The sequence below is a fragment of the Aplysia californica genome, unplaced genomic scaffold (assembly GCF_000002075.1).
Source record: "Aplysia californica isolate F4 #8 unplaced genomic scaffold, AplCal3.0 scaffold00146, whole genome shotgun sequence".
In the NCBI taxonomy this organism is placed as follows: Eukaryota; Metazoa; Mollusca; class Gastropoda; order Aplysiida; family Aplysiidae; genus Aplysia; species Aplysia californica.
The window spans coordinates 30,623-40,622 of record NW_004797416.1 but is presented as its reverse complement, the minus strand read 5'-3'; the positions used below and the strand labels follow the sequence as shown (position 1 = coordinate 40,622).

Genomic DNA, 10,000 nt, shown 5'->3' with positions numbered 1-10,000 from the left:
ATTTTGTTTTACTTTCTGTCATATTTTAAAGACATTGACAATTGTTTTCCGCTCTTTCCCAAGTATATTGTTGGTGGTGGTGGGTTTCTTTTTATGTTTGCATTTTTCTTTTTGTTTGGGACATTAATAAAAGTTTCTGTTAAATATGCATAGAAATGTTGAGCTTTTTTTTCAATGGACATAAAAGGTGCTGGAGAAGAAGAATTATCGAAAAGTGTATAATTCAATTCCATTAAACAAAAATGTGCTCATGGAATCATTAATTTTCATTTGTAAAGTGGAATAAATAAACAATAAAAAAGTGGATCTTTATAATATGTAACCTCCAACATAAAGCTTGAAAAGGCATAGAAATTACTGCATTTTGTATTATTTTGCTTCTTTCTATAATCAAGTAAAGAGTGTAGACAACACTGTGATAACATTTCCTTTTCACAATAGAACAAATTTCAGTGAAGATTTTTGTTTTCATGTTCAGACTACATCTGAGAGAAAAATCACTATACAACCAAAGTGTAGCAACTGTCAAGAAGTGGGAAGATCACAAAATCTGTTTTTATGCGACACATTAAAAAAACCGGAACTAGAAACAATTAACTTTGTCATGGTTGAAACAGAATTTTGTGAAATTGTTAAGAATGACTCTTGAAAACTATAAAACTGCCGAAATTATCTTTCTGTTTCCCTCTTTTGTATACTTGTACAAGTAACAAACATTCTTGTTCTTTGAGGCCTTAATTTTATGTTAACATTTCTGTAATAACATCGAAGAGAGTGAGCTGAGTGGGCATTCTTATGACATCATCATTTATTGCCTTTTTTCTTTCACTACCAGGATATATGATTTATAAATATATCAAATAACTAAAATAGTTTCAAATCATTCGGCAAAATCCTCAAGATGCCACCTTAAAATGACACCTTGCTCACACATGGCAAAGATAGATTGCGTTGACTATAAATAGGCTGAGAAAAATGTCTTTCTTTGACTACAGCTTATCCTTCTTGACAATGCCACAAATGTCATTACTGTTGAAGTCAGAAACTTTGTCGAGTAGTCTGTATTGATAATTAATCTGAACAAAATCTCAACATACCGCCACCACTGATGATATGTTTAAAAAAAGCTTTCATTTCACAACAAATGCATGCAAATTCTTATGATTTTTCTAAAAGGATATGCAACAAACTTCAACAAAGTCATCCTCATCCTCAGCATCTGGAATCTATCAAAAATATTTGGGAACAAACAAACAAATAAACCTGAACGTACACTCTTGTTCTCAAAGGGTCTTCCTCAAATGCATACAGCTTTCTACAATTACATAAAAATGGTTTAATCTTTAAAATCAACATTGAGAGGACTTCTGAGCTCAAAGGTTTTGACAAACACGTTTCAATTCAAATGAAATTAATGAGAGTTGGTTTATTCCACTAATATCGAAAGACACAACTTTGTCTTCTACAAGATTACAATCTTTTCTACAAGACCAACAGAGCATGATAAGATGTCATCAGCTGATTCCAAAAAGTCTTATTATATTTCTCCATATTTAAACCAAGCCTTACAGCTCTGAAAAGATGTTCAGCCATGATGCACCTTAATAACAATAGCCTATCTTATCCCTTTCGACTGCAGGAAGAGAAGAATACAATTAGCAAAGGAGTGAGGAAACTTCATCTTAATGGGACATCAGAGATATTATTACGTATGGAGCCAAGTGACACACATAGAGAAAAAAGCCATGAGCCAAGTCATGTATGAGAGAGAAATGAGCTTTGAATATCAAGAATTTGGTACAGAACTTTGAGCTCTGAATCATAGGAGAAGCAGTTCGAGGATAATGTGTAGGGTTGAACGTTCATACAAAGATTAAAGGAGAAACATTTATGTAATTTCACCGACGAAGAAATGTTTGTTTCCAAAGGGTAATGGTACAGAGTATATATGAAACTATGTTATCAAACATAGTGGCAGTATATAAGCATTGCGGGAGCAAAACAGAGTATATTTTTGGAAAGCATTATTGAATTTTGCACATTTTCACTCAGTGTTTTACTTCACATTATTTTAGAACCAACATCAGTCATATGGCCAGCTTTTAAGTTCATAAAAAGCATATAAATAGCATCCTCAGTAAGACAAAACTCCCAATCAACTGTTTTTTTTTGGGTTTTTTTTTGTTTTTTTATAGTAGAGGGTTTTATGGCGCTCGCAATTGCATAAGGTCATATGAGCGCCACAATCAACTGTAGGAAAAAACCTAAAAAAAGACAATGAAATTTCCATCATTCCCCAATTTGTGCAAAATCAATTTATGTGATGTAAACGGAAACAAAACAATTGAAAAGTAGAATATATAAGTTACTGGGATTAGTAGTAGGGCCTATATCAGAGCACTTCACACTACCCACTTCAACAACTAAGAAAGATTTGTCCTCAGAATTTGGGGGCTGAAATAAAAAGGTGGTTCAAAACATAAAGAATACAAAAACTTACTGGTCACAAAGGCAAACATTTAACAAATATATTAAAAGATTCGGTGGGTAGACCAGATTATGTGTTTCTTGAAATCATACAGATATGCACTGACAAAATCAAAGTTAATCACCCTAATTTCAAGGTTCAATCATGAGAATTTTCTGGCTAAGCAAACACAGTTAGCAACACTCAAAAAGAGAATTTGATATGAAGGTGTGGTTTACAATAGTTACTAGACTTTAAACATTCTACCATTTCCATACTTTTCTTACACACATGTTCTAAATCGTGTATGCTAGCTCATCAAAAATAGCTTCTATATACTGTTATGTCACTTCAGCAGATTACATCTTCATGGAGACATAGATGTAAAGAACAAAAAAAAAGCACTCTATGCCTAAACCTTGAAAAGAAATTGAAATATCAACCCTGAAAAAGAAATATTCAAACACAGATAGAAATAAAACACACATACACACACACAATCAAACACACAAACAAATACACAAACACAATCAAACACACACATATAACTACACATAAACACACACACATGCACACTCAGATACACATACATACATACACACACACATGCACACACACACACGCACGCAAGCACAAACACACAAACATTCATACATGCATTTACACATCCACACACCCACCCATACACACACACACACACACACACACACACACACACACACACACACACACACACACACACACACACACACACACAGATACACACAAACATACACATAAAGATACAAACACATAAGTGCACGACTAAATTAAAACACAAATACAAATGTATGGAGAAAAAAAAAATTCTTCTAAAACTACGTGAGGCATCGTGGTGGAATCAGGTGCTCGTCAAAATAACGATATCAGAGAAACAGGCATTTTTCCGCTAGTTTAGGAATTCTTTATAGAATTTTTACTTTTTAGCTTAACCTCTTTTATGTCCATATAAAAACACATTTCCACGTGAATTTTATAGAAAAACATTGATTTAAGGCACAAAATATGTCATTTTTCAGTTTCAAAGACTCTTAAGCTATTGGAGTTACAAAACTATGGAGGACATTTTCTCGCTAATTTCACCTCTGAAACCAGGCGACCCTGACCTCCTTCAATTACAAATATTTCGACTTCTATTCAATATAGATGGATATTTTTTCCACCAAAAGCAAGGCAAATGAACAGGCTTTAAGATGATCCACAACGTCGCAACACATATCGTCCAACAACGCAGCACATAATATATGTGGTATTGTGTTCTCGCATCCACAGGCTTAATCTGACAGTATGACACTATGTGTAATTTGCAACTTTTTTTCTCCTAATAATGTAAATGTTAATTGTCATCTTACAAGAAAACAAACATATCCGTGCCACAAGAAACAATGGTTACAAGAAAACAAACATATCCGTGCCACAAGAAACAATGGTTACAAGAAAACAAACAAACATCTCTGAGTCGCAAGAAAACAAACATAACAGTGTTACAAGAAAAACAAGGAAACAAACATATCTGTGTCACAAGAAAACAAAAAAAACATCTCTATGCGGCAAAAAAACAAACAAACATATCTGTGTGGCAAGAAAACAAAGAAACATCTCTGTGCTGCAAGGAAACAAACATCTATGTCACAAGAAAACAAACATCTGTGTCACAAGAAAACAAACAAACATCTCTGTGTCGCAAAAAAACAAACATCTCTGTGTCGCAAAAAAAACAAACAAACATCAGAATCTCTGCGTGGCAAGAAAACAAAGGTTTGTCACAAGAAAACCAAACAAACATATCTGTGAGGCAAGAAAACAAACAAACATCTCTGCATTACCTCCTGGGCCTCAGGGGTGAAGGCCACGACAGACAGAGCCTCGTCCACCATCTCCTTGTGCAGATCCTCCTTCGTGGTGGTGGTCATGTCAAAGCCGGTCACATCAAACACCAGGTCATACACACCCAGTGTGCCTGACAGGCAAAGTTTTAAACAGGTTGTGAGCAGCAGAAAGTCGCAATAGTATGTTCGCATTGCCCATTGGCTTTGGTTTTACTTTGATTTAATCATAAATGCCAAATGAGACACAGAACACATAATAATGACATAAATCTCTCCCATCCCTTTCTTTCAACCTCCTCTCCAGACACTTTCCTCCTGTTCTTCCTCCTCTCTCTCTCCCCCGTTCTCTCTCTCTGCCTCTCTGTCTCTCTATTTATCTCCCCCCCCCCCCAGCCTCTCCATCCAACTCCTACAATCATGGTAACAAGTTATATGGCACTCTTCAAAAATAACCAAAAAAAGATGTACTCTTTTCAGACTCAAACTTCAATCTTGAACATGCTAATCAAGTTTGCAACAATGCCAGAGTGACTACACAGGGATGTCTTACTGGTCCATTTTTATTTTAAAAGTAATCAATACCAGGAGTTCAAATTGTCTTTTGGTTTCTCAAACCAATCAATCTTTTATAAATCACACATTCCTAACAGGACAGGTTCTGAATGTTCTCACATAATTTTCCAACAATGATTAGCAGTCGCATTTGTCACATGTCATCAATTAACAATGAAAGCAATCTCATCAGTCCTAATCACCGGTCAAAAGTGCAAAGAAACAAACACTCTGAAGTAAAAAAAGGCTTTGAAAAAGCATATCATTATATTACCGTGACAATTTCTTCAAAATCGAAGTACAGAATGCTCCAGATATAAGACATTCTCCTTACCGTCGGTGGTTCGTGGGTGTTCTGGTACGGTTTGCGTCTGCTTTCCTACCAAACCATCTATTGTCCTTATCTCTCCTCCTGGTTTTTTATTTTGTGTATGGTAATATCTAGTAACACCTCTAATCTTCAGCACTGATATGACTTAACTGTGTTACTGTAAAACTCCTACTAAAACTTCTTACCACACTGCCTGTTAAAGTGCAGTGGCCGCTCTTTCTTGCCCCAGTACATGAGCAGAGGAACATTCCCACAGGGCATGTGAACCGCATCTGATTTGCCAGCATGCAGGGAGTACAGTGGGAAGGGCAGCGGTTCACTGTTCTTGACCAGGTCCTCGCGAGGTGTGGAGGCGGTCAGCTGGTCTGGCCCGTCATCCATCATGATGGGAATATCCATAGAGTCGGAGAGAGACTCACCGTCCAGGCTGGACAAGGCACTGGTGGGATACAGAGGTGAATCATGGAATAAATGTAACAAAGGCAACTAAGCGATTGAGTTGAAAAACACAGCTGTGCGCACAAACACATACACACATACAAACACATAAACACACACATGCACACAAAGACAGACACATACACACACATAAACACACATACACACACAAAGACACACACATACACACACAGACACACACACATACACAATAACACACGCACACACACACATACACATAAACACACACACACATACACACAAACAAACATACTCAACCACTCACATACAACACATACACACATACATGCACATAAACACACAAAACCACCACCACCACCACCACACACACACACAACACCAACAAACACCAACACACACACATACACACACACATACTCCACTGTATATATACACAACAAACACACACATACACACACACACACACACATAATTATTACATAATTGAATCTCTATCAGACCTCCTCTCTCATATACTATGATTGTTTCTATGTCTCCTATGTTGTTCTTGCTGTTGTTATTGTTATCGATCCAGTAACAGCTGTGCTCTTGCCCTTCTGTCCAATGTCATGTTGTGATAAGTGCAGGTTTGCTGCAGTCGCTGTAATGTTCCATGGAGTGTATGTGTTGTCAATGTTAGGTCACAGAGAAGGAAGTGTAACTCTAATGTCATTAACCCATGTCTTTCCAACTTTTACTGCACCAAATTTTCTGGTAAAATTCTGTTTAAAGCTATTGTAGTGCAGTTATAAAATCCCATACGGTGTACACAGTAAGGTCCACGCGATTGACATAATCGGTTGATTTTAAGACATACATTGTACAGAAGGATGGCATCTTGGCACACATTGTTGGACGTACTGTGTACGTGAGCTGTCATGAAGGGGTAAAGGGCTGCACAGTGGAACAGATGATGATCCAAAGTGTCATATTAACTGCTCTGTGTGAGAGTACGTCACACATCACTTTTCAAAACGGCATATGGCAGAGTCTTTTGCTAAGCAGTCGATATGTGTAATCACACAAAGGACACATTGAGGGGAAGCTCTTGTCACTAAGTTAGTGTTTTAGCGCCTATAAAATGGCAGCTTTCACAGAATGCTTCCCAGGAAGTTGAGATTGTTTCAGAATACTATCAGGTCTGCAGGGGTAATAATATAAATTTCAAAGCGCATTGAGCTTGCTGTTGAGCGGGTATTTTCGATATAAAAATGCTATCTATTATTATTCTGTTTAAGTGGAAGTTGAGCTGTATATTTTCTATTCGCAAGCAGATAATCAGGATACGTCTCCTTCAAAAACTACAATTTTTCAAAACTAACTGTACAGAAGAGGTAACTTTCACCTACCTGACAGAGTTAGCCCTGGACTTGTCTTTTATAACTTCATCATCACCGTGTGGCGGGGGGAGCAATACTGTCTCCAGAGTCTGTGGACAAAGAAGTCACATACTCAAACACAATACTAACTCATTCACTACATCATTTTTTTTTCATTTGGACATCATCATTTTCTGGAACTCAGAATGGCATATTTATAGAGTACATCTACTATTAGATGCTTCACAGTGAGAGGATGGTGGGCACATCTAAAATTAGGCGCATCGTAGAGAAAGAGTTAACAAACATCTGAGTGTCACGACAGTAAAAGTATTGGACAAAGGTATGTGTTTGATGATGGCAAACTTGTAAAAATTCTAGTAATAGTTTTACAGCACTTGCAACACAATTGAAAGAATTCAAAGAATACGAGGAGAAATAAAGAAAATTGATGTTTGATAGGAAAGAAGGAGCATACCGCACTAGAGCACCCGTCATCCACCCATATTGATGGTAAACAAAGAGTTACAGGAAACACAACTGAGTTGAAGGGAAGTACACTGACACAAAACTGATCACTTAACCTTATCCGTACGTCATGTTTTACTATTGTATCCATACGACGTGGGGAACTCTGTGCCCCCATTTTCCAAAGAGGAAATTTACTCGTTAATCTGATCCGTATGCTTTGCATAGCAGTCCGTCAAAATGATTTTTTGAGAAATACCGAAAGTTTCAAAGAGATTTTCACACTAGAAGTATTTTAAAATGTGAAGAATACAACACCTGGGGTACAAAATGACCCCAGACATACGGATAGGGTCAAATCCCTGCAGACCCACGTCATATAAGCTGGGGTCAAAGTCTTGTTTCAGCTGTTTACCTTTGCCACAACCTTTGTGCTTTCTGGGTTGAGATTCTTTAAAAATATATTCATGTCAGTTAGTTGAGTCACACTGGTTTTCTTTTAAGAATACAGGTGTTACAGGAGAGTAGCAACATAAAAAAGATGGAGGAGAGATAAGGACAATAGATGTTTGATAGGAAAGAAGGAGCAAGCCACACCAGAGCACCTGTCAACCACCCATCCACACACAGCAAGAAAACAACTTTTGACTTATGACATGAGTAAACAACTCACCAACTCCTTAATATCTTTGAAGTCTATGGTTGCCATAGCAATTATTTCCTCAAACTGCCCCTGATGTACAGTAATACGCAGGTTCTCCGGCTCTGGTGGAGGTTTCTCTCCATAGATGACAATCCCCTCCTTGACTTCATCAGGCAATGGAATCTCATACTCGTAAAACCTGGAAAGATGTGAAAGGAATAAAAGAATAATGAAATATAAAAGAAATAAACATATAAAAAAATAAGAAGTCCTTAGACAAGTGGACTTCTTGGACAGCGTCAATTTAATATTTTAAAGAAAAACGACGGTGGGAACTCGGAAATGGTCTTTTGTGCTGGTGATTGTCTTAGACAGGTGCATAATAGGGTGGCTGTCACAGTGGGTTTGATTGTATCCTGTAGCTTACACAAAGTAGGAGTTTGTTCTTAAAGTACAGTTCAAAATGACTAAGATGGCCACCCAATGTCGAGAAGAAAAGTAGCTGTCTAATACAGGTGGCCATCTTATAAAGTAAAAAAAAAAAAAAGCACTCTGGAGAGGAAATGTGAAGTGGCTATTTGTACAGGTGATTGTCTTATACGGGTGACTGTTAGAACAGTACCTCCATTTGAGACATAAAACAGAATGCTTACAGCAGCGCTGGTGGTGACAGCTGTCTTATTTTGTAAGAACTGTTGAAAATGTTTTTGTTATGGAGTGCTCCATCTGGCATTGTACTATCTCTAAATACAACAAATTTCTCTTTACACTTTGTTTTCCATTAACCACTGTCCTTCCCTATGTGTATAATTCTAAGAGAATAGTACAAAGGAGAATGAACCCCAGAAGAATTAGAAGAGCGTCAAATTCATATCACAGATTCATTAGGAGCAAAAGACATAGTAATATTCCTAAGAATTAAGTGAACATCTAAAGAGCAGCAATTCATTATAATAAACATTATCTCGTAATAGTAAAACATAGGACAGTTTGAGTACCACCAAAAATAAGAAAACTTTAACATAAGTGAGTGCAGAGAACATAAATAAAGACATCATATTTCAATCTACAGTTCAACAATTAAATTGTGATATATTTCTTCTTTGTTCCTCCTTTCCTTTTCAATAACTCTATTCCCAAACCTGATTAATTTAACAAATACATACTCCTTCAGTGTTTAATTCAAACAACTGTTCCTTCTTTCTCACTTTCAATTCATGCTCACAGTTAAGTCATTTCTTAGAAACACAACCTGGATATATCAGTAACAGATAAATTAAACCCTGACCTTTTCTGTTTGGCTTTGCTCTTGCTTGACCCTTGGTCAGACTGGGAAGCTGATCGATGAAAGAAAAAACCCACAGAAGTCAGATGCTGGAGGCAGTAGCATACATAGTACATAGGCTCAACTCAACAAATGAAATATCACAGCTCAACTCATAATTCTGTGACATAACTCATAGTACATATATAAGTCTTGTTTCTCTGGACACACTTGACCCTTGATAGGTGGTAATATATTTTCAAAATAAGTACACAATATGTAATCGAAGTAGGTCTCACCTTTTTTTTCATGAGTAAGACAACAAAAACTTTATTCATTATCTAGGCCTAAATATAGACAAGCAACTTCATCTCTGCATTGCTTGTAGATCTGTACTATAAAGAGATTTCTGACTTACAAGTCGGAACTGTTGTGTGACCTTGTGGCAAGCCGTTATGTAGGTGAAGGGAAGGCAAGGAGGTTCAATTTGATTTTGGCTTGAGATGGACAGGAAAGGTAAACTTTAGCCCTCCATTTGGAACTTATTGGATCAAGAATGCACATCAGGGGACTCCACCCTCAATGGGGCCAAATTTGTGTCCCTGTCACAACATATATATAAATATATA

General features: G+C 36.9%; 1 protein-coding gene across 2 annotated transcripts in view; it reads right to left on the bottom strand.

Annotated features, from left to right (window-relative positions):
* The window catches only part of LOC101862724, a 30,424-nt gene that overhangs the window by 10,143 nt on the left and 10,281 nt on the right, over window positions 1-10,000 (bottom strand). The window contains exons 11-16 of one of the 2 annotated variants that reach the window (XM_005097078.3): window positions 9,396-9,444; window positions 8,138-8,306; window positions 7,027-7,106; window positions 5,404-5,657; window positions 4,333-4,466; window positions 2,416-2,454 (exon numbers count right to left, since the gene is read on the bottom strand). In XM_005097078.3, coding sequence (XP_005097135.1) covers window positions 2,416-2,454; window positions 4,333-4,466; window positions 5,404-5,657; window positions 7,027-7,106; window positions 8,138-8,306; window positions 9,396-9,444 — 725 coding nt within the window. The remainder of the gene's footprint in view (window positions 1-2,415; window positions 2,455-4,332; window positions 4,467-5,403; window positions 5,658-7,026; window positions 7,107-8,137; window positions 8,307-9,395; window positions 9,445-10,000) is intronic. The other variant, XM_005097079.3, reaches the window with a different exon arrangement.